The sequence below is a fragment of the Stenella coeruleoalba genome (assembly GCF_951394435.1).
Source record: "Stenella coeruleoalba genome assembly, chromosome: 5".
In the NCBI taxonomy this organism is placed as follows: Eukaryota; Metazoa; Chordata; class Mammalia; order Artiodactyla; family Delphinidae; genus Stenella; species Stenella coeruleoalba.
The window spans coordinates 36458094-36483822 of NC_137150.1; the positions used below are offsets into that span (position 1 = coordinate 36458094).

Sequence of the window (25729 nt, forward strand, 5' to 3'; positions counted from 1 at the left end):
TTTTTTTTGCGGTACCCGGGCCTCTCACTGCCATGGCCTCTCCCGGTTGCCGAGCGCAGGCTCAGCGGCCATGGCTCATGGGCCCAGCTGCTCCGCGGCATGTGGGACCCTCCCAGACCAGGGCATGAACCCATGCCCCCTGCACCAGCAGGCGTACTCTCAACCACTGCGCCACCAGGGAAGCCCCAAAAGGGATTTTAAAGGCAATTACACGAATAAGTTTGGTATTGATGAAATTCAATTTCAAAAATCGTTTATATAGTATAATAGTTCTTTTCTTGGAGACATCAACAGAACATTATTTCACTCATGATGGAAACTTTTTAAAGTAATAAAGCTTACCCCTTTTAAGTACCAAAATATTAAAAAGTAAAATAACTTTGAAGGTAGTCTTCCAGAAATATAATGCATATTTAACCACTTTCCTTCTGCAGTGCTAATTATTTTGGGGTTTGAAAAGACTTACATTTTAGTCCTATCCCCAGGCAACTGGCATTTTCTTCATCTGTAAAACAAATACATTATGAATAAGAAAATATGTAAGACACCTGAAATAAAAGGTACAGACTCTTAGTTCCCTTCTTTTGCTTTATTTAAAAAATATTTATTGTAAAATAAGACACATGTAAAGAAAACTACACGCAACAAATGTGTAGTTGAGTGAGTTATAAGTTTTTAACCAATATATTCAAAGGGTTTTTTTCTTTAAAGCCAAATAATATTGTTGAGAGTATGTCTTGGGATTGGTCGTTCTGGGTTTATAGTCTAATTTTGATTCATATTCTTTCATGCCTTGCAGAATTTTAATACCTTTTCGCTTATTTAGAAATAGCACATTCCAGTTTTCATCTGTTGTTTGAGCTTGTCTTTCTGTCTTGCTTGCTTTAGAGATATTATTCTATTCCTTATTTCCTTTTTTACTTTTAGTAACTTTGTATGGAATTTAACTTCTATGCTTATTGATTCTCTTCCATGCAAACTTAATTTCTTGCATTTTACTTTTAAAAAATTTTTATTTTATATTGGAGTATAGTTGATTAACAATGTTCTGTTAGTATCAGGTGTATTTCTTGCATTTTTTTTTTTTTTCTTTTCTTTTCTTTTGGCTCCCCACACGGATCTTAGTTATGGGACCAGGGATGGAACCCGTGCCCCCTGCAGTGGAAACATGGAGTCCTAACCACTGGACCTCCAGGGAATTCCTAGTATTTCTTGCATTTTTAGAATACCTTCTAAATTTTCAGATACTTTCTACAAATTGATAGAGCTCCCTCTTCTGTTAAAATCATGGCAGTTTGTTTTCTGAGCATTCCTGGCACTGATTCCTCCCCACACTTTAGTCTGGCCCTTCTGTTTTCCTTATCTTATTTTTTTTTGAATTTTATTTTATTTATTTTTTTAAACAGCAGGTTCTTATTAGTCATCAGTTTTATACACATCAGTGTATACATGTCAATCCCAATCGCCTAATTCATCACACCCCCACCCATAACCCCCCCACGGCTTTTCCCCCTTGGTGTCCATACATTTGTTCTCTACATCTGTGTCTCAGTTTCTGCCCTGCAAACCAGTTCATCTGTACCATTTTTCTAGGTTCTACATATATGTGTTAATATACAATGTTTGTTTTTCTCTTTCTGACTTACTTCACTCTGTATGACAGTCTCTAGATCCATCCACGTCTCAACAAATGACCCAATTTCAATCCTTTTTATGTCTGAGTAATATTCCATCATATATATGTACCATATCTTCTTTATCCATTCGTCTGTCTATGGGCATTTAGGTTGCTTCCTTGACCTGGCTATTGTAAATAGTGCTGCAATGAACATTGGGGTGCATGTGTCTTTTTGAATTATGGTTTTCTCTGTGTATATGCCCAGTAATGGGATTGCTGGATCATATGGTAATTCTATTTTTAGTTTTTTAAGGACCCTCCATACTGTTCTCCATAGTGGCTGTATCAGTTTACATTCCCACCAACAGTGCAAGAGGGATCCCTTTTCTCTACACCCTCTCCAGCATTTGTTGTTTGTAGATTTTCAGATGAAGCCCATTCTCACTGGTGTGAGGTGATACCTCATTGTTGTTTTGATTTGCATTTCTCTAATAATTAGTGATGTTGAGCAGCTTTTCATGTGCTTCTTGGCCATCTGCACGTCTTCTTTGGAGAAATGTCTGTTTAGGTCTTCTGCCCATTTTTGGATTGGGTTGTTTTTTTTTTTAATATTGAGCTGCATGAGCTGTTTATATATTTTGGAGATAAATCCTTTGTCCGTTGATTCATTTGCAAATATTTTCTCCCATTCTGAGGGTTGCCTTTTGGTATTGTTTATGGTTTCCTTTGCTGTGCTAAAGCTTTTAAGTTTCCTTAGGTCCCATTTGTTTATTTTTGTTTTTATTTCCATTACTCTAGGAGGTGGATCAAAAAAGATCTTGCTGTGATTTATGTCACAGAGTGTTCTTTCTATGTTTTCCTCTAAGAGTTTTATAGTGTCCGGTCTTACATTTAGGTCTCTAATCCATTTTGAGTTTATTTTTGTGTATGGTGTTAGGGAGTGTTCTAATTTCATTCTTTTACATGTAGCTGTCCTGTTTTCCCAGCACCACTTATTGAAGAGACTGTCTTTTCTACATTGTATATTCTTGCCTCCTTTGTCATAGATTAGTTGACCATAGGTGTGTGGGTTTACCTCTGGGCTTTGTATCTTGTTCCATTGATCTATGTTTCTGTTTTTGTGCCAGTACCATATTGTCTTGATTACTGTAGCTTTATAGTATAGTCTGAAGTCAGAGAGTCTGATTCCTCCAGCTCTGTTTTTTTCCCTCAAGACTGCTTTGGCTATTCGGGGTCTTTTGTGTCTCCATACAAATTTTAAGATTTTTTTGTTCTAGTTCCATAAAAAAATGCCATTGGTAATTTGATAGGGATTGCATTGAATCTGTAGATTGCTTTGGGTAGTATAGTCATTTTCACAATATTGATTCTTCCAATCCAAGAACATGGTATATCTCTCCATCTGTTGATATCATCTTTAATTTCTTTCATCAGTGTCTTAAAGCTTTCTGCATACAGGTCTTTTGTCTCGCTAGGTAGTTTTATTCCTAGGTATTTTATTCTTTTTGTTACAGTGGTAAATGGGAGTGTTTCCTTAATTTCTCTTTCAGATTTTTCATCTTTAGTGTATAGGAATGCAAGAGATTTCTGTGCATTAATTTTGTACCCTGCAACTTTACCAAATTCATTGATTAGCTCTAGTCATTTTCTGGTGGCATCTTTAGGATTCTCTATGTATAGTATCATGTCATCTGCAAACAGTGACAGTTTTACTTCTTCTTTTCCAATTTGTATTCCTTTTATTTCTTTTTCTTCTATGATTGCCGTGTCTGGGACTTCCAAAGCTATGTTGAATAATAGCAGTGAGAGTGGACATCCTTGTCTTGTTCCTGATCTTAGTGGAAATGCTTTCAGTTTTTCACCAATAAGAATGATGTTTGCTGTGGGTTTGTCATATTTGGCCTTTATTATGTTGAGGTAGGTTCCCTCTATGCCCACTTTCTGGAGAGTTTTTATCATAAATGGGTGTTGAATTCTGTCAGAAGCTTTTACTGCATCTATTGAGGTGATCATGTGGTTTTTCTTCTTCAATTTGTTAATATGGGGTATCACATTGATCTGTGTATATTGAAGAATCTTTGCTTCCCTGGGATAAATCCCAGTTGATCATGGTGTATGATCCTTTTAATGTGTTGTTGGATTCTGTCTGCTAGTATTTTGTTGAGGATTTTTGCATGTATATTCATCAGTGATACTGGTCTGTAATTTTCTTTTTTTGTAGTATCTTTGTCTCATTTTGGTATCAGGGTGATGGTGGCCTCATAGAATGAGTTTGGGAGTGTTCATTCCTCCGCAGTTTTTTGGAAGAGTTTGAGGAGGATGTGTGTTAGCTCTTCTCTAAATGTTTGATAGAATTCACCTGTGATGCCATCTGGTCCTGGACTTTTGTTTGTTGGAAGATTTTTTTGTTCTTTTTTTTTGCGGTATGTGGGCCTCTCACTGTTGTGGCCTCTCTCGTTGCGGAGCACAGGCTCTGGACGCACAGGCTCAACGGCCATGGCTCACAGGCCCAGCTGCTCCGTAGCATGTGGGATCTTCCCGGACCGGGGCACGAACCCGTGTCCCCTGCATCAGCAGGCGGACTCTCAACCACTGTGCCATCAGGGAAGCCCCTGTTGGAAGATTTTTAATCACAATTTCAATTTCGTTACTTGTGATTGGTCTGTTCATATTTTCTGTTTCTTGCTGGTTCAGTCTTGGAAGGTTATACTTTTCTAAGAATTTGTCCATTTCTTCCAGGTTGTCCATTTTATTGGCATAGAGTTGTTTGTAGTAGTCTCTTAGGATGCTTTGTATTTCTGCGGTGGCTGTTGTAACTTCTCCTTTTTCATTTCTAATTTTATTGATTTGAGTCCTCTCCCTCTTTTTCTTGATGAGTCTGTCTAATGGTTTATCAATTTTGTTTAACTTCTCAAAGAACCAGGTTTTAGTTTTAGTGATCTTTGCTGTTGTTTTCTTTGTTTTTATTTCATTTATTTTTCCCCTGAGCTTTATGATTTCTTTCCTTCTGCTAACTTGGGGTTTTGTTTGTTCTTCTTTCTCTAGTTCCTTTAGCTGTAAGGTGAGATTGTTTATTTGAGATTTTTCTTGTTTCTTGACGTAGGCTTGTATAGCTATAAACTTCCCTCTTAGAACTGCGTTTGCTGTATCCCATAGGTTTTGTATTGTCATGTTTTCATTGTCACTTGTCTCAGGTATTTTTTGATTTCCTCTTTAATTTCTTCAGTGATCTCTTGGTTACTTGGTAATGTAGTGTTTAGCCTCCATGTGTTTGTGTTGTTTATGTTTTTTCCCCTGTAATTCATTTCTAATCTCATAGCGTTGTGGTTAGAAAAGATGCTTGATATTTTTTCAATTTTCTTAAATTTGCTGAGGCTTGATTTGTGACCCAAGCTGTGATCTATCCTGGAGAATGTTCTGTGTGCACTTGAGAAGAAAGTGTAATCTGCTGTTTTTGGATGGAATGTCTTATAAATGTTAATTAAATCTATCTGGTTTAGTGTGTCATTTAAAGCTTGGGTTTCCTTATTAATTTTCTGTTTGGATGATCTGTCCATTGGTGTAGGTGAGGTGTTAAAGTCCCCCACTATTATTGTATTACCGTCGATTTCCTCTTTTTCAGCTCTTAGCAGTTGCCTTATGTATTGTGCTCCTATTTTGGGTGCATATATATTTATAATTGTTATATCTTCTGTTATATTGATCCCTTGATCATTATGTAGTGTCTTTCCTTGTTTCTTGTAACATTCTTTATTTTAAAGTCTATTTTATCTGATATGAGTGTTGCTACTCCAGCTTTCTTTTGATTTCCATTTGCATGGAATATCTTTTTCCATTCCATCACTTTCAGTCTGTATGTGTCCCTAGGTATGAAGAGGGTCTCTTGTAGACAGCATATATATGGATCTTGTTTTTGTATCCATTCAGCAAGCCTGTGTCTTTTGGTTGGAGCACTTAATCCATTCACATTTAAGGTCATTTTCGATACATATGTTCCTATGACCATTTTCTTAAATCGTTTTGGGTTTGTTGTTGTAGGTCCTTTTTTTCTCTTGTGTTTCCCACTTAGAGAAGTTCCTTTAGCATTTGTTGTAGAGCTGGTTTGGTGGTGCTGAATTCTCTTAACTTTTGCTTTTCTGTAAAGCTTTTGATTTCTCCATCGAATCTGAATGAGATCCTTACTGGGTAGAGTAATCTTGGTTGTAGGTTCTTCCCTTTCATCACTTTAAGTATATCATGCCGCTCCCTTCTGGCTTGTAGAGTTTCTGCTGAGAAATTAGCTGTTAACATTATGGGAGTTCCCTTGTATGTTATTTTTCGTTTTTCAATAATTGAAAAGCAGCAATTATTGCTGCTTTCAATAATTTTTCTTTGTCTTTAATTTTTGCCAATTTGATTACTATGTGTCTCAGCGTGTTTCTCCTTGGGTTTATCCTGCCTGGGACTTGCTGTGCTTCCTGGACTTGGGTGGCTATTTCTTTTCTTATGTTAGGGGAGTTTTCAACTACAATCTCTTCAAATGTTTTCACGGGTCCTTTCTCTCTGTCTTCTCCTTCTGGGGCCCCTATTACGCGAATGTTGTTGCATTTAATGTTATCCCAGAGGTCTCTTAGGCTGTCTTCATTTCTTTTCATTCTTTTTTCTTTGTTCTGCAGCAGTGAATTCCACCATTCTGTCTTCCAGGTCACTTATCTGTTCTTCTGCCTCAGTTATTCTGCTATTGATTCCTTTTAGTGTAGTTTTCATTTCAGTTATTGTATTGTTCATCTCTGTCTGTTTGTTCTTTAATTCTTCTAGGTCTTTGTTAAACATTTCTTGCATCCTCTCGGTCTTTGCCTCCATTCTTTTTCCGAGGTCCTGTATCATCTTCACTATCATTATTTTGAATTCCTTTTCTGGAAGGTTGCCTATCTCCACTTCATTTAGTTGTTTTTCTGGGTTTTTATCTTGTTCCTTCACCTGGTACGTAATCCTCTGCCTTTTCATCTTGTCTATCTTTCTATGAATGTGGTTTTCCTTCCACAGGCTGCAGGATTGTTTTTTTTCTTGCTTCTCCTGTCTGCCCTCTGGTGGATGAGGCTATCTAAGAGGCTTGTTCAGGTTTCCTGTTGGGAGGAACTGGTGGTGGGTAGAGCTGACTGTTGCTCTGGTGGGCAGAGCTCAGTAAAACTATAATCCGTTTGACTGCTGATGGGTAGGGCTGGGTTCCCTCCCTGTTGGTTGTTTGTCCTGAGGCAACCCGACAGTGGAGCCTACCTGGGCTCTTTGGTGGGGCTAATGGCAGCCTCTGGGAGGGCTCATGCCAAGGAGTACTTTCCAGAACTTCTGCTGCCAGTATCCTTGTCCCCATGGTGAGCCACAGCCACCCCTCACCTCTGCAGGAGACCGTCCAACACTAGCAGTTAGGTCTGGTTCAGTCTCCTATGGGGTCACTGCTCCTTCCCCTGTGTCCCGATGCGCACACTACTTTGTTTGTGCCCTCCAGGAGTGGAATCTCTGTTTCCCCGAGTCCTGTCAAAGTCCTGCAATCAAATCCCACTAGGCTTCAACGTCTGATTCTCTAGGAATTCCTCCTCCCGTTGCTGGACCACCAGGTTGAGAAGACTGACGTGGGGCTCAGAACCTTCATTCCAGTGTGTGGACTTCTGTGCTATAAGTGTTCTCCAGTCTGTGAGTCACCCACCCAGCAGTTATGGGATTTGATTTTGCTGTGATTGTGCCCCTCTACTGTCTCATTGTGGCTTCCCCTTTGTCTTTGGATGTGGGATATCTTTTTTGGTGAGTTCCAGTGTCTTCCTGTCAATGATTGTCCAGCAGCCTATTGTGATTCTGGTGTTCTCACAAGAGGGAGTGAGAGCGAGCGTGTCCTTCTACTCCGCCATCTTGGTTCAGGCTTATCCTATTAATTTTGATTCTCATCCCAGCAGTTGCTCCTTATTGTGAGCCCTGACCCAGAAGGGAGTCCTGGCCTGTCAGTTTCAAAGGTTTAAGGGAATTAAACCCTTAGGTTCTCTTGCTGCCTCTGCTCCATTGGAGTGGCCACACCTCCTCCCAGTGCAGCTGCTGTTCTTAAATTGGCCCCTGTGCCTTTTAGCTACTACCTGTTGGCCATTGTGGAATTCTCTGGTTTTCTTTAATGATTCCTGGTTGCTTCCCACACAGATGCTGTAACACAGGGATTGTGGCTCTGGTAGTTCATTCCCACCAGCTTGTATTTTGGGGTTCTTGGAGGAATAACTTATCATTTAGTTATATGATATATGTCTTGGGTTCTGGTTTTGATATCCGGTGGTCAGTGATATGAGGAGATTCAGGAGGATCCAAAAATGATGCCATTTCCATATTTATAGTATCTGCAAGATTCTTTTGCTTTATTCTTAAATAGGGTGCTGAATATGGTTTAGTTTTTACTTAACATTCTTGCTATCGTAAAAGATATGAACATTACTTACTTTATTATGATGACTTCAGGTCACCTGAGAGGGATAGCCTTCGTCTTTAGTTTTAAATCAATTTTATAAATAGATATAATAGGTTTTTCTGTCTTGTGATGTTGAATTTCATTTGTCTCAACTAATGGTGTGACTAATGAGCTATTTTTCTCTTTAGGGTGCTCTTTCTAATCCCTTGAGGGTTTGGAAGCCTAATGATCAGACTTTACAACTCTGTGTGAAGTAAGAGTAAATAGATGTAAGGTTTTCAGGGAATGGAACTTTTGCTTTTATTACTGGTGACCTTTTTGCTTTTCCCTGAGTTGTTGAAGCTTTTGCTGGATAGGCAAGTTGATAGCTGAGGTAGAAAGAAGTGAGGCAAGGATTCAGTGTTTCCTCAGTGATCTCTGATGTCATTTGATTGAACAGCTTTAAAACGTGCTAAGAAAACTATAAAATTTTCTTTTAAAACTAATTTATTTAAGAAAAAAATGGTTGATTTAAAGAAATAGACAGTCCTCACTGTGTGATAGTAAAATGATCGTAAAAATGGACTTGCAAGCTGAAACCATGCAAAGCAATCATATAATCAATGGGAAAATTATGATGGTGTTGTGACGTTTTAAAATTTTTTGTTGAAATATTCTTACTGTTAATTATAAAGAATAGGGAAGTAGTGAAACTACTATTTAGTATCACTTAAAACTTTAGAAACATTGAGAATTGTGCTTTATTTCTTTTTATTTTTTTAATTTAATTTTTTTTTTTTTGCGGTACACGGGCCTCTCACTGTTGTGGCCTCTCCTGATGCGGAGCACAGGCTCCGGACTCGCAGGCTCAGCGGCCATGGCTCACAGGCCTAGCCGCTCCGCGGCATGTGGGATCTTCCCGGACTGGGGCACGAACCTGCGTCCCCTGCATTGGCAGGCGGACTCCCAACCACTGCGCCACCAGGGAAGCCCTATTTCTTTTTAAGCTACTCTTGATAAGTTTTTTACACAGTGCTTCCCTTCACATCTTTTCTATGCTTTGATGGCTTTCAACATTTTATCCTTTGCACTTTGAATGTCATGAAATATCTCCAAGAGTTTCTTTAATTTGAAGTATTTTCTCAGAGTGACTTCCTCTGGGACATTGTTATCCGTTTTATCACAACCACTCATTGATGTTGATAAGTTGCCTTCACTAAGTTCCTCTGACTGCACATCTAGAGGGGCTTATACTGCAGCAGTGTCAACCTTGCCACAGCCAGCTATTTCTTCCATAATTCATTTACATTGGATTCGAAATTCACTTCCAGCATATCACTTTTAATTTCTTTGGTGCACTTTCATCTTCGTTGATTATCCATATGTGTAAGATGGCATGTGGATTTATCACTGGGCAACAAGAAGGCAGCACAATTGCACTCTTGGCTGTTTGTTGTGCAGTGACTAATCACCAGTAGACTTTGAGAGAAGGGACATGATTGGCTATTGATCATGATGTTCATCTTATTTATGTGATGATTTGTGAATTGACGAGCAACTTTATGTAATTATTATATGTTAATGTATGTTAACTGAAATTGGAGCCATGATATTGGGGACTGTTCGTAGTTAACTAAACCCTGGTATAAAGCATGGCATGAAATTCTTGCGTATCAGAATCATGCAAAGTGAGAACTCTGCCTGTAATATGAGAAAACAGGTTGTACTTGGATTTGGTGAAAATTTTGAAGGTGATAATGGACCTAAATCTGAGACATTTACACAATAACATAGTGGTCTTTAAAAAGTACTTTATTCTTTACAAAAAATAAATTAAAATACTTTTAGATAAATTCCTTAAAGGGGAATGTGTATGTATATACGTATACTAAGACTAAGGGTAAAGGTCTGAAAGGAGAAAGTTTTAGCATTTCTTGCATTAATATATTCTATAAACTTCCGTTTTCTGTGATCTGATTATTCTACATTGCTTGATATTCTTATGATTAAAACCTTCATTTTGTGATCTGAGGAATTCTTTCTGGCCTGTGGTTGAGATCCTCTCACAAATCCTCCTCTGTAGATGCCTGTGATTGTTGCTTTTTCATTACTGCAGTGAAGAAGTGTTAGTGGTGTTGTGAAGTCTGCATTTCTTTTTATTTACTTTTTAAAAAAATATTTATGTATTTATTTATTTGGCTACGCCAGGTTTTAGTTGTGGCACATGGGATTTTTGTTGTGGTGTGAGGAATCTTTAGTTGCAGCACGTGGGATATTTTGTTTGCGGCATGCAGGCTTTTAGTTGTGGTAGGCGGTATCTAGTTCCCTGACCAGGGATGGAACCTGGGCCCCCTGCATTGGGAGCGTGGAGTCTTAACCTCTGGAGCACCAGGGAAGTCACAGTCTGCATGTATTTATTCACTTAAATGGAGAGGGAAGAGGGATGAAAGTGTTACACAGATGCCTAAGGGGCTGGCTTAAGATTTTTTTTAGTGTGCAAATTTTACAACTGGAGGGGGAAAAACTACAAAAATATGTGTATTGTAAATATTTGAACATACTGAAGAGCATAAAGAAAAATTTTAAATCACCTACTATAATTCCATTAGTACTCAGATACTGCCTCTGTTAATATTTTGGTGTATATCTGTCTATACATTCTTTTTCATACATGTACATACATTGCACTTTTACACAAAATGTTTTAAAATGGGATCATATTGTATATGCTTCCTCCAAGTGGATTTACAGGGTACATACACATTTTAAAGCTTTTTCTTATGTAAAATAAACAAAAACAGAATCGAGACTAAAGTGAACACAATATATGTATCACCCAACTTCAGTGGTTGACCTATAGTCAATCTTGTTTCATCCATACCCACCTGCCCTTGCATTATTTTGAAGCCAGTTCCAGGTAAATATTTTAGCACACTCCAGATAAATATTTCAGCACATATGGTTAAAATTTTATGTTTTGCCAAATTGCTCTCCAGAAGAGTGTTTTCAATGTAGACTTGTCAGAGATAGGATTAAAAAACATTTAAAAACTTTTAGTGTTATGGGTCAGATGCATATATATTTTTTCCTCAGGTAATACAAAAAATCCTAATAAAGTGAATTTGGGTATGCTTATATACTCTGGGAGGAAACTTTCAGTTCCTCATCAGTATGTCCCTCATAGGAATGCTGTGACAGTTAGATTGGGTGATCATATAATTTATTACACAAACTGGGATGCTTTTGAGGTTCGAAGGAGGCACTATTAATAATAATGCCAGTATAACAGGCATGGCATAAACCAGTACTTTATTTTGGCACAGCTGGACTGTATGCTTACCCTAGTATTGGATAATGTGTATAAGATGCATTAAACATAAAGTGACTATATCATGTCGTCAGTAGATGGTAACTTATATTTATGCCTGTGTATGGATATGTATAAAAATCTTAAGAAGTGTTTGAATTGGCAACTCAAAATCCTAAGTTAACAGTTTCTGTGTGTTTTTGGAGCTGACAGTGACCACAGTTTTTAAAAGTAGCTCTAATTTTCATAATTCTCATAATTAAGACATTTGTGTTAATATTTGCAGCTGGAGAATGCCGGAGGAGACCTTAAGGATGGCCACCACCACTATGAAGGAGCTGTTGTCATTCTGGATGCGGGTGCTCAGTATGGGAAAGTCATAGACCGGAGAGTGAGGGAACTGTTTGTGCAGTCTGAAATCTTCCCCTTGGAAACACCAGCATTTGCCGTAAAAGAGCAAGGATTCCGGTAGACTTTTAACTTATGTTTTTCTGAGGAGGCTGAGCTTAGATTGTAGGATATTTTTTTATTAATTTTTTTGGGCACTGAATTACTTAATGAAACTAAGACATGGAATGGTTTTACAAGAAATTTCCCATGGCTCTGGGAATTAAAAGGAATTTAAATTAAAGGAAAAGATTACATTAATTTTATTTGCATAGTTTTAAGAATTTATCGTTTGAACATCTTATGTTTCATAGGGTTTCTGGATCAGACTTAGATCTGGCTATTATGGTCATTCATTCATTCATTCATCCCAGAGCATTTGTTCAAAGGAATATATATGTATAATGGCTACAATACCTAAATTAGAGAGTTCTGTGTACAGTGAGTCTCTTTTGCTTCCTATTCCAGGAAACTAGTTTCTAAATTATGAAGACTTCTAATTTAAGGGCTAATTCCATAGTTTGTACACTTAAAACTAGTCAAAATGACTTGTAACTTCTTCCTTTAACAACTATTTCTGGTTAATGCTGTGTCTTTTCTCTTGGAATTAATGTTTGCTTTTAAATTGAATGTTATTCAGAAGCAAGCAACTGCAGTTTATATCCTTAATTAGCTCTTAAGCCTTAATGCTGTATTTCTTCCAAAATATAATGTGTTTAATTTTTCTTAAAAACATAATGTTTTTCCATTAGACAAATGGTTAACTTTTAAAAACTTCACAGATGAGTATACATTATCCTTTGTTTCTTCTTTTTGAAATAGAGTGAATTGCAAATCAGAAAAAGCAGGTCTACATTTAACTCTGTTCTAGTTTTAGGATGTAGACTAAAAACAGGTATCTCTTTTAAACTGTAGAATTTTAGAGTAAGAAGTTTATCTAATTCAACTGTCTTGATTTGCCAGTGAGAACCAGTTTTAAGGGAATCAAAAACTGCAAGAAATCTGAATGGCTCTCTGTCAGATCCAAGTTCCATCATTCTCCCAACCCAAAACAAACACAAAAATCCCCAGCAAACTAATCGACCAAATGTTTTGGAATAGGGTAACCAATATTGGCAATAGAAGTCTGATTGTTTTTCTTGTCACCTGTTTACCTGATCATCAACCGTTTCTAGGTCCTGCTTATGCCTATAGCTTCTTTTCTCTGTAGAAGAATAGGAACTATAGCACTGTGGCTTTCATTACTATAATCCTTTCTGCTGAGATAGTTATTTGACCACCCTTTTTCTAGAATAAATTTTAGGTTTATGACTTAAGAGACATCTTAACCTACCTGTTTTTAGAACCTTGATTTGCTTGATACATAAAATTGGTATCTGGAATGCCTTAGGACTTCGTGGGCCTTGTAATTGCAAGTTGTTTCAAAATCATAGCAGGGTAGAAATAGAAAACTCAGAATGAGTGATTAGCTCTTCTCAAGACTTACTGAGATAAGAATTTTCGTAATTGGCTTAAGTGCAGCTTGAGTTTTATCCTTGACTAAATCCGTTGCCTTTTCTTTTTAATAGTATTAAGAATCTTTATAGCCTTGAGTTGTTTAGCAGATTAATGAGGGATGCTGGGCAGTTGCATGGTGGTTATCCTTTATAAAACTAAATACAAACTAAATACTGAAATTCTAGAGATTTTGATTATTAAGTATGTTTTAGAGAGTTTTAGCTTATGCATTTATAAGAGGCTAGGCTGCATATCTACCCTTAGGGCTAGCCCATTCCCCTTTAAAATTGTTATCTTAAAGATGTCACATTCATCATCTGATTAGGTTATCTTCAGTCTCTTTTGCAAGAGATAAGCTGGCAGACATAATGTATACCAAAATTCATGTTACCAATACAAGGTTTAAAGAGTACGGCTTTTGTGCTTACTTAAATTATTGTTAGAATATTAAAAAAAAATACATTATGGGCTTCCCTGGTGGCACAGTAGTTGAGAGTCCGCCTGCCATTGCAGGGGACACGGGTTCGTGCCCTGGTCCGGGAAGATCCCACATGCTGCAGAGCGGCTGGGCCCGTGAGCCATGACCGCTGAGCCTGCGCAGCCAGAGCCTGTGCTCCGCAACGGGAGAGGCCAAAACTGAGAGGCCCGCGTACTGCAAAAAACAAAAAACATTAACTTGTTGAGTAATTTTTATGAATTTGACTTATATTATTTTTCTGGATGTATTAAAGTCTAGTATTTTAGTTTATATATGTTTTTGCATGGCAGGCAGACACTAATTATAAGGTGAATTGTAATCCAGTTTTGTTTGTAAGTAGATTTTGGTTATATCTTGGAATGCATTTTTCCTTTAGAAATATAGATAAATCAGGATTCCTGCAAACTCAAACTTAAAATGAGTTTGAGGGTACTTTAGATTGATTAAAGGGCATAAGTATGCCTGTATTGTGTAAACTGGAGAGCATGAGTAGTCTGAAGGTGCAAGTCTCTCTGTGATTCCAGTTATTTGTGGCCATGTAAGGGTGAAAGTCCAGTATTAGCAGATTTTCCCCCTTGTTTTCCCTAAAGAAAATCTAGAAATCTGAATTTTTATGTAAAAATCATAACATTAAAGTGTTCTATAAAGTTTTTGATTGAATGCTGAGGATCAAAGTTAGCTATATTAGAGGCCAGGTGAGTAATATAGGCCTCAATTTTCAGCTTTCTTTATATGAATAGTTCTATTCCCAAGTTAACCCATGGAATGCTCTATAAATTGTAATGTAGTTAAGTGATAATACTGACCACTGTTCTGAGAGCAGGGCATATAAGGCAAGTCGTGTTAGCTCTTATTCCTAGGTCTCAGGTAAAATTGATGGGAATATTGGACAGGTTTTAAACAGGCAAAGTTAGGTAATTCTTCACATTTTCTGCCATTCTTTATTGTAGAGTATTTTGCCCTGCATGATCCAGGGCCTTCATAATACCTTCAGTTGTCCTGCTGTGACCTGCTTCACTCCTGACCTCTCAGGAGACCTGTATTTTCACCATCTCGCTTTAGAATTCTCATTTACTTCCTCCATTGATGAGGAAACAAAACAAATACAGGCTAACCTTCATAGATTGAAACATTGGTTTTATATATTTGGAATTTTGTACTTATTAACAAGTGTTTGTTGAATTGATAAACTTCCATGTATTGCAATAAAGTAGAGTAAAAATAAGTAAGCTGTGTAGAGGACTTCCCTGGTGATCCAGTGGTTAAGACTCTGTGCTTCCACTGCAGGGGGCACGTGTTCGATCCCTGGTCAGGGAATGAAGATCCCGCATGCTGCGGCCAAAAAAAATTAAGCTGTGTAAGAGGCTGTTAATAGGCTGATAGAATCTGGATCTGCTATAGCATAGTGAAAACATAACAAAATCTCTGAATCTGTATCAAGTCTCCCTCAGTGGTACAAGCAAGAGAGGGCATAGAACTTGTATAAGAATTAGCAGTTAAAGATTCTTCATTACTCTCTTCCTTAAATCCACAGTGCTATTATCATCTCTGGAGGACCTAATTCCGTGTATGCAGAAGATGCTCCCTGGTTTGATCCAGCAATATTCACTATTGGCAAGCCTGTTCTTGGAATTTGCTATGGCATGCAGGTATATGCATCTATGAATTTGCCTTAAGAGTTAATTTATTCTGCTTTTGACTCCTACTGTATTAGTATTTTCTATCTTTAGAGTAAGTAAGATATTTAGTTATATGAGATAATTTGTTCATATTACAACTGTTTATGAATTGCTACACTAGTATGGCAGAACTGACTTCAATGGGGATTTTCAGAAAAGCAACTATATTACTGCTTACAACAAAACACTGTCCATTAAAAAAAAACTTAGACATTTAAATACACTTAAAAGTTGCAGAAGTAGTTCACAGAGCTCCCGTATACTTTTACTCAGTTCCCCAATTATGACATTTTTAACCATTTTGAGAGTAATTTGCAAACAAGGTGTTCTGTTACTTGTTGTATCCTAAGTACTAGAATTCTGTCCTACATAACCACAGTACAGTTATCAAAATCAGGAAGTTAACATTGACTCAATGTTAGCATCTGATCCACAGACTTCATTCACATTTCACTGTTGGTCTCATTAATGTCTCTTATAATTCATGAATCCAGTCTAGGACCATGTGTTGTATTAGGTTGTCATGTCGCTTTACATTACTTTAGTTTGGAATCATTCCTCAGTCTTTCCTTCTCTTTCATGACCTTGGCAATTAAAAACAAAGTACATTCCAGTTACCTTGTAGAGTAGTCCTCAGTCTTGGTTTGTTTGATGTTTACTCATTGTTAGATTCAGGTTATGTATTTTTGGCAGGAATACCACAGAAGTAATGCTGTGCTCTTCTCAGAGCATCTCATTAGGAGGCACATGATGTCAAGTAATATCATGATCGGTGATGTTCATTTTGATTATTTTGTTAAGATGGTGTCTGCCAGGTGTCTTCACTGTAATGTTAATTAAGTATATGTAGGGGAGTGGCCAAGATGGTGGAATAGGAAAACACTGAGCTCACCTCCTCTCATGGGCACACCAAAATTAATGACTATTTACAGAGCAACTATTGATGAGAATCTAGCAGAAGAGGTCTTCTACAGCTAAAGATATAAAGAAGGAACCACAATGAGATGGGTAGGAGGGTCAGAGTTACAGTCAAAACACATAGCCCTGCGTGGGTGACCCACAAATGGGAGAATAATTACAATTTCAGAGGTTTCCCCCAAGGTCAGAGCCCCATGTTGGGCTCCCCAGCCCAGGGTTCCTGCACCAGGAAAATGAACCCCCAGAACATTTGGCTTTGAAGGCCAGTGGAGCTTACTTTTGGGAAAGACAGAGGGTTGTGGGAAATCCAGATTCCACTCTTAAAGGGTGCACACAAAATCTCACACGCTCCAGGACTCAGGGCAGAAGCAGTAATTTAAAAGGAGCCTGGGTCAGACCCACCTGCTGATCTTGGAGAGTCTCCTGGAGAGGCAGGAGGCAATTGGAGCTCACCCTGGAGACATAGACACTGGAGGCAGCTATTTTTGGAAGCTTAATTCTACCATGAGGACCCCGGTGTTGGTGCCATTTTGGTTCCCTCCTCATTTTAGTAGTGAGCAAAACAGTGAATTGTCTTTTTTTTAAACAATGTGGTTGAAACTTGTGTATTGATATGAATAATGGCACAAAGGGAAGCTATTCAAAAGTTAGAAAGTGAACAGACCAATACATTTTCTAATAGCTGTCTCTGGAGCTTTCAGTAAAGGAAGGAACATAAATCAATGTTCACGTAAGAATGTGAATATTTTTATTATTCATACTCTTGATACAAGGGCAGAATATTAGAAATCACTGGTCTGCAAAACAGCTTTACCAGATTTTGCTTCTTGTTAATTGATTGTTATGGTTTTCCATTGATTTAGAGGAAATGCTGACTAAAAATATATAAAATACAAAATCTATGATAATGGATATTTTCTTATCTAGGCAACAAGAATTTTATAGTAAAAGGTTCTTTTTCCCCTGTAATGTGCTCTGAAAAGTCAACTGGTGATTATAAATTTGACTTGGATAATAGCTTATTTTTAGATTTTCCCACCTAGTATTCTAATATGTTTTCTCGTAAGAGCCTGTTTCCTGATCAGATTGAACATTGGAAATTGGCTGACTCTTTTTTTTAAATACGTCTTTGCCCCATGATGTAATGTATTTACATAATTTATTGATCTTCCTTGCCTGAGTAGTCAATATTAATCATAAAGCACAACTAATAATTACAATTTAAAAAAAAATTTTTGGCCATGCCACACAGCATGTAGGATCTTAGTTCTCTGACCAGGGATCAAACCTGTCCCCCTTGCATTGGAAGTATAGAGTCTTAACCACTGGACAGCCAGGCAAGTCCAGCACAATCTGTAATTAAATGGTTTTTAGTATATTGAGAGGCATTATAACATTTTGTAAGGAAGAGTCTCACAAGATATTTTTTTGGCACCCACTTAGAGTGAACAGGTCTGGAAAATGCTCCCTTAATTTAAATGATAGTGGCTGACTGTTTCTCCATTATGTCAGTACCCCCTTATAATTGGAAGACCACATTTTTCTGTCATTCAGTAGGGGTCTGTGGTAGCCAGAGCCTGGCCTGCTTATGTTAAATGCATAAAAAATTTTGCCTTTGTCATCTGAACTTTCATAGTAGTATAAGGGAATAGGCTGATCTTGCTCCTTTGGGCAGAAATTGTCTTTCTATAAAATATTGATAAATAAATAAATAATAAATAAATAATACCACGTAGCTAATATGCTGTTTGTAAAGGACTACCGCTTCTTAGTGACTCTTAGTTGAGTAATTTTAGCACCAAAGTTCTCACTCTGGTATATACCTTTGCCCCCTCCATGGCATCCTGAAATTTTAGTTATTTCAATGTCTTCTGTACCATCTTTTGCCATTAACTCTTGTCAAGAGTCTTTCTGATTGCTTCCTGGTAGTTCTTTGCTTTGGAAGAAAAAAGTCTGTCCTGCTCCTTGCTCCCTTTACCTCTATTACTGTTTATGCCCCACTCAGCATAAGAAATAGAATATTAGTAGAACTTTTAAAACTCTCTTTATGCTTTTTTCCATTCTACATTCTTCTCTCTTCCTGCAAGAGGTAACACTTTCCTGAAATGTCATTCATTCCCTTTCTTTTCTTTGTAGCTTTATACATATTGTATTTCTAAATAATATTTTACTTAATTTTGCCTATTGACCTTAATATAAGTGAAATCATACTTCGTGTATTTTCATTTTTGGTTTTGAGATTAATTAATTTTATTTTCACTACTGAGTTTATTGTTTGAGTGTAGCACAAATTAATTATACATTCCACTGTTAGTATCACTGGTTTTTTCCCAGATTTTTGCTATTACAGATACTGCCATGAATATTTTTGGACTCTTCATCTGGTATTGTACATACACAGACTTTTCTCTAGGCTAATTAATTGAAATGCCGAGTCTCAGCTTCACGAGGAAATGATATTTGCCCCCAAAGTACCTTCCCAGAGCAGTATAAAAGTATATAAAAATTCCTTCTGCTCTATATCCCTGCCAGGCCTTGACAAGGTCAGCTTTTTTTTTTTTTTTTTTTCCCTGAATTTGCCTAGCTGAAAAGGTATTAAATGACATTATGTTGATAGTCTTAATGGTCATTTTCCTTATTTTGAGATTCATGTGTTTATTTGCTATTAGTCATTAGTGTCTACTTTGCTGGAAAAGCTTATTTGTGATTTTTGCACATTTTCTTGTTGAATTTTTTAGATTGTTTTTATGTATGCTGGATACTAAACTTTTGCCAATCATATATATTGCATATACCTTCTAGACTGTGACTTCTCTCTTCACTATAATTTCATTTTTTTTTAAAGAAACATCTTTATTACAAGCATTTGGCTTCTTTATACACTCCCACAGGTTTTGTCAAATTGTTTTTATTGGTGGAATTTCCTTCCGTTTCCCCCTCCCAAATCTAAGATTTATTTTAAAACCTTGGCATATAAAACAGATAAGAGGGAAGCTGACCCAATTAGAGTGGTAGACCTAGTAGACTTTCAGGGGTTTTTTTTGAGACATTTAGGACCTCGAGGTTATCAGGAATCCATACTGAAAACCATTTCCTTAAGTCAAAATAGAATATTAAAACAAAATTTTAACAAAGTAAAGTGTTTTACTCTACATAAAATTATTCCCTCCTCCCACACACACACTTAGCTGGTCTTTCAACTCCTTGTATTCTCACCCTTAAGTAGCATATAGTCAGGAATCAAGAATAAGCATGAAAGCCTTCTGAATAGGTGACATAGCTTTAAATTTTACTTCAAGCCTTTGGCTTTGTAAAAGCCTTTAATTTAGACTCTGTGAACTTTTAAATTGTGTAGTGTTCCAACAGCTTTGGTTATCTTGATCATTCAGCTCTCTTCTAATTAAGAACTGCAAATTAGAGGAGGCAGAGGTGCACAAGGTTCATTGAGTGGTGTAGAGGAAAACATTCATTTTTCGTTCAGCAAATTTGAATGACTGACTGCTCTGGGCCACATACTTTGTTAGGCCCCTGGGACTGTGAAGAGACCTGAAGACATGGGGGGAGAGGACACGGTCAGCTTCGGTAATCACACCAGTTTGAATAGCTGGAGTAGAGAATGACAGGGAAGATGAGAGGTGAAATTAGACGGGGGCAATGTATTAAAAAGTCTGTGTTCCATATTGGACTTTATCCTGTAGACAAGGGGTCAGCAAACTATAGCCTGCTGCCAAAGCTGGCCCACTGCCTGTTTTTGTATGACCTGCAAGCTAAGAATGGTTTTTATGATTTTAAAATGGTTTTTATGGTTGGAGTTGAAAAACATTTAAAAAAAAATTATATTTTGTGACATGTGAAAATTAAATGAAATTCAAGTTTCAGTGCCCATAAATAAAGTTTATTAGAACACCGCCACATCCAGTCCTTTAAGTATTGTCTGTGGATGCTTTTGTGTTAACGACGACAAGAGTTGAACAGTTGCTCCAGACACAGTAGCGCCTGCAAAGGCTAGAATACTTACTCTTTGGCCCTTTACAGGAAAAATTTACCAACCCAGATGTAGATGATAGCCATTAAGAATTTAATAATGGACTAACAGAATCATATTTATATTTTAGTAGCTGACATTCGTAGATCTCTGGAATATAGGCTGGAAGATAGGCAAGACTGGAGGCAAGGGGACTGATTAGACTGCAGCAGTATTTCCTAAACTGTGTTGGTTAAGGTGCTGCAGAAAGTGTTTTACTTATGAGTCTTTAGTTTGGGAAATACTGGGTTAAACAAGGGTTAGCAGGGTTTTTTTTAACTGCTGGACTTAACCCAAACCTTTATTGCAGGAAGGTTAATTGTGAATGTCTAAGAGGAGAATGTAGAGGGCAGCATTTGCTGATGGTTTTGAAGAATATGCCATTGTGCATCACAAGAATGAACATTTATTTAGCCCTCTGCCTACTTTTCTGTTGGGGGCTGGGTCAACCTGCATCACATATTGTTGTGGCAGGTATCTTATGACACCTGTTGTGGAACAGACATACCAAGATGGGTTGTAGTGATTTTATTGATGCAGATTTAATGTTCCTAAAAATCTTGTGTGTGTCTGGTGTTGGGGGTGTTTGGACATATGTAAGTGATAAATAAGAAAATTGACACAAGAAGGGTCAGAATGTAGAGACCACTTAAAAGTCTGTAGGTGTATGGGATTTGAACAAATAAATTTAATTGAAAGACCAGATTTTATTGCTTATCTCATCTCCACAGGACAGCGTTTTGCAGACTTTCAGACTATTCCTTTGGAGCCAAAGATTAAACAGTTTGGAGGAATTTATATCTGCCTGGTTTTAATACCAACCTAGGTACTTTCTAAGCTCAAAGTGCCTTTTAAAATGCTTTAAAATTAAACAGATGTAAGTGTTAAAGAAATACCTATTTTTTTTTTTTTTTTTTTTTTTTTTTTTTTTTTGCCGGTACGCGGGCCTCTCACTGTTGTGGCCTCTCCCGTTGCGGAGCACAGGCTCCGGACGCGCAGGCTCAGCGGCCATGGCTCACGGGCCCAGCCACTCCGCGGCACGTGGGATCTTCCCGGACCACGGCACAAACCTGCGTCCCCTGCATCGGCAAGCGGACTCCCAGCCACTGCGCCACCAGGGAATCCCAAGAAATCCCTATTTTTAGGGATTTAGATGAATTAAAGTACCCTAAATGGAAAATTTGCCAGTGTTTAGGAATTTGACCTGAGGTTAATTTTTATTAATTTAGTTTTGTTTTATAACTATGCCTTTTAAGAACTTTATAATTATATATAATAGCACCAAGTTATCTACAGTTATCAGACTTCCTTTATTTGGGGGGCACAAATATAACAGCTATCCTAAAAATAAGAAACATAAATTATTAATGTAAGAAATTGAGTGATTTTCTTTTGATTTATATTAACATCAATTTATTTTCTCTTGAACAGATGATGAATAAGGTATTTGGAGGTACTGTGCACAAAAAAAGTGTTAGAGAAGATGGAGTCTTCAGTATTAGTGTGGATAACACATGCTCATTATTCAGGTATTAAAGATATTTTTAGATCAATAAGAATGTTAGTAGCTTAACTAACTTACAGCTGGGAATGTTATTCTTTAAAATTGGAGATTCTGTAATTCTTAGACAAAATTAAGGCCACAGTAGTGGCCAAAGGTGTTAATTGTCATATTTGTCTTCCAGTTGAGTGTCAAGACAGCAGCAGATCGCAGTGATGCTAATTAGGGATAAGAAAAGCACTTAATGACATAATTTAATAAAAGCACCTGTGCCGTCTTGAACCCCTCTTTGGGACAGCATATTGTGATGCCAACATTTGTAGTTTTCCCTTTTCACTCTTTCAGTAGAGTGTGACTCTAAACATTAGTATGACAGACGTGGCAGATGGATAATGTTTTAAACTGTCCTGCATTTGTATACCTCTTCCTCTACCATGTTCTTGCTCTGGGTACTTAGCAAGCTACCCATTGCTGGACTCATTACTAAATATGTGTTTTATTTCCCTCTTCCTCACTTTCTCTACTGTATCTGAGCATAACTATACTTGGTGTACTGTCTTTAATACAGTGAATGTATTAATTTATTTTATTGCTAGGTGATAATAGATTAGGTACAGCAGCTCTAATGTATTTGAAGATTGGTGAATGAGCTATTCATTGGCTTTCTAGAATCATTTATCTTCTGCTTTACTAAAAAAAATAGCTGAGTTTTCATTCAGCTTCCTGAAAGACCAGAAAACTTAAGTTTTAGTCACTTGCTTTCTTTTTTGGGGTTTTCCGATGTTTTGGATATAGCCCATTTAGGTGGACTATTGATAGAATTACTCACTTACTTTTTTTTGAACTAAATTTCATTTTTATTTAAAAATCACATTTCTCCCTAACTGCATTCAATCTGTAAAACGCTGGCTGATGTCAGTTAATGTGCACATGTTGTCTTTATTATCATTTCTTATAACTGTGCTAATTATTTTTATAGATTTGTTTATTAACATATTCTTACAGCCTCCGTTGAGTTGTGCCTAAATTAATTCTTAATGAATAGTGTTCTCCAAATTGGACAGATCAGAAATTTTAAAATTCAAGTTAAGAACTTTTATCTGAAATGGAGATTTCCCAGTTTTTACACAGAACTGGCTGTGGCTGGCTTTTCTTTAATACGAGAAAGAACAAAAATAAGTATATCTGTATTCAAGTATTCTTGTTTTCAAAGGGATATTAATAAAAAGAAGCCAGAGTTGCCCAAAATAATTTTATGAACTGAAGCTGCTCATTGCCAAAATACGTTTTTGAAATCCAGTGCTTGTTCTACTTCATAATGGAGAGGTGTTGCTTACATTGATCTGTATCTCAAGTGACTACTCTTGAGAACTACTTCAGGAATCTTGCTGGTAGAAGGTGATAGTACAGGAGGCTTTAAATGTAAAGATCTGGTTAGGATTTAAAGTTTTTCTGTCTTTATAGTTCTAAAATCCTGGTATTCAGTTACAACCTACACTAATCCTAAGTAATAGTGATGACAATAATAACAACCTCAAAACATCCTTTTGCTTTTAAAGTACTTTATCTTCTTGCTTTATTTAAAATTTTTTATTTCTTAATATTATTTAATACCAAGTCCTTGTTCAGATTTTTTCATAATGTAAAAAATATCTTTTTATGGTTGATTTGTTTGTATCAGGGTCCAAAGAAAGTCCACACAATTGCATTTGATAAATGTTACTTACATCTGTTTTAATCCATGCCATTAATTACTTCTGTCCTTAAGATAAATTCCAATAGAGATATAATTTTGAAATTATTATCTTATAGCCTCTTGAAATTGTGTGTGTGTGGTGGTGGGGGGCGTTATATTACCAACTTTATTTATTTATTTTTTACTCACAGACTTAGAGAACGAACTTACAGTTACCGGTGGTGGGGGGATGGCCTGGGGGTGGGGAGAGTCAGGGCGTGTGGGACTGACATGTACACCTGCTGTATTTAAAATGGATAACCAACAAGAACCTACTGCATAGCACAGGGAGCTCTGCTCAATATTATGTAACAACCTAATTGGGAAAAGAATTTGAAAAAGAATAGATACATGTATATGTATAACTGAATCACTTTGTTGTACACCTGAAACTAACACACCATTGTTAATCAACTATACTTCAACATAATATAAAAAGTTAAAAAAATAACTTTATATATTGTTTCAGTTTTCAATTTTTATGGATTGTCTTTTTTTGAAATTTATTATTGTTATTTGCTTTATAATGGACAGAATAAGTTTAAATTCTAGCAGTGTTGCACCGTTACATACTTTCTCTCTTTTCTTGATTTACACACAGAAGAAGCTAGTATTTCTAAAGCAAAAAACTACCAATTATAAGATGAATAAGTTCTAGGAATCTTATGTACAGCATGATGACTACAGTTAACAACACCGTATTGTATATTTGAAAGTCACTAAGAGAGTGGATCTTTTTTTTTTTTTTTTGCTGTACACCGGCGTCTCACTGCTGTGGCCTCTCCCGTTGCGGAGCACAGGCTCCGGACATGCAGGCTCAGCAGCCATGGCTCACGGGCCCAGCCGCTCCGCAGCATGTGGGGTCTTCCCAGACCGGGGCACAAACCCATGCTCCCTGAGAGTGGATCTTAAATGCTCTCACCACACACAGAAAATGGTAACTGTGTGAGGTGGTGGATATGTTAACTAACTTTTACTGTAGTAATCATTTCACAATATATATGTATATGAAATCATCACATTGTACACCTTAAACTTAACATAATGTTATATATGTTATTATGTCTCAATAAAGCTAGAAAAAAATAAAGCAAAGAATCCATTAATCATGTCTAATAATTAAGCTATTTGTGTATTGTTTTATTTTTTATTAGGGGCCTTCAGAAGGAAGAAATTGTTTTGCTTACCCATGGAGATAGTGTAGACAAAGTAGCCGATGGATTCAAGGTTGTGGCACGTTCTGGGAATATTGTGGCAGGTAAAAATTCTAAAACTTTTGCAGATTTCATTGTAAAAAATTTATCTGAGAAGGCTATAAGCATATGTTTCTGTATGAGGTACTGTTTTTGATGTTTCTTATTTTTTTAAAGATATTGTAAATGTCATAGGGTCAACCATTAATTTATGAAGGATATTTGATATTAGAAGGATTATCTAGAAGTCACTTACTAGTTTGCTCTGAAATACTTTTAAAAATATTTATTCTAATATGTTTTCCAGATATAAAATACAGCTATTACAACTCAGGAAAAATTTGAGAACTATTTACCTCTCCAGCATGCTGTATTCATAATTGTCCTTTTTTTATGCTTTTCTTAGGTGTATATAGGCATGTATCTTGGATGCTATAAAACATCAGACTAAGCATTCAGGGCATTTCTCTGAACTAGGGTTGGCAGACTATTACCTGTGGGTCACATCCAGCCTGTAGCCTGTTTTTGTACGTTTAGAAACTAAGAATGATTTTTACATTATTAAAGGGTTATAATAAACAACAGGGACTATATGTATGTGTCCCACCAAGCTTAAAGCTTTTACTGTCTAACCCTTTGTAGGAAGTTTGCCAGCGCATGCTCTAAACCATTTTTTGTTCTCTGTTTTTTTGAGGAAGAGGAGTTAATTTTCTGGTAATTTGTGATTTTTTTTTTCTTTTACTTGCTTACTTGAATAATTGTAATGTAAATAATCACCAGTAATCCTGGATATCTGCAAAAGCAAAAAGTGGGGTTATCAATAAAGTTCTTGTTTGATATGCTACACCTAAAAAGTTGAAAAAAAAATTCGTAATGGATAAATTGAATTGAGTATTCTACCTGCAGTTACTTAACAGATTAATGTATTAGCATAGGAATTATCAGGAATGGTTTTTATATTGACGGGTTTTTATTTCGTATATGAGATCAAT

The 25729-nt window shown here is 36.7% G+C and overlaps 1 protein-coding gene across 5 annotated transcripts in view; it reads left to right on the forward strand.

Moving 5' to 3' along the window:
- GMPS (guanine monophosphate synthase) overlaps window positions 1–25729 on the forward strand; it is a 120182-nt gene that overhangs the window by 40443 nt on the left and 54010 nt on the right. For all 5 annotated transcript variants that reach the window (XM_079921276.1, XM_079921275.1, XM_079921277.1 and 2 more), the window contains 4 exons: window positions 11612–11793; window positions 15222–15336; window positions 21740–21837; window positions 24699–24802. In XM_079921276.1, coding sequence (XP_079777402.1) covers window positions 11612–11793; window positions 15222–15336; window positions 21740–21837; window positions 24699–24802 — 499 coding nt within the window. The remainder of the gene's footprint in view (window positions 1–11611; window positions 11794–15221; window positions 15337–21739; window positions 21838–24698; window positions 24803–25729) is intronic.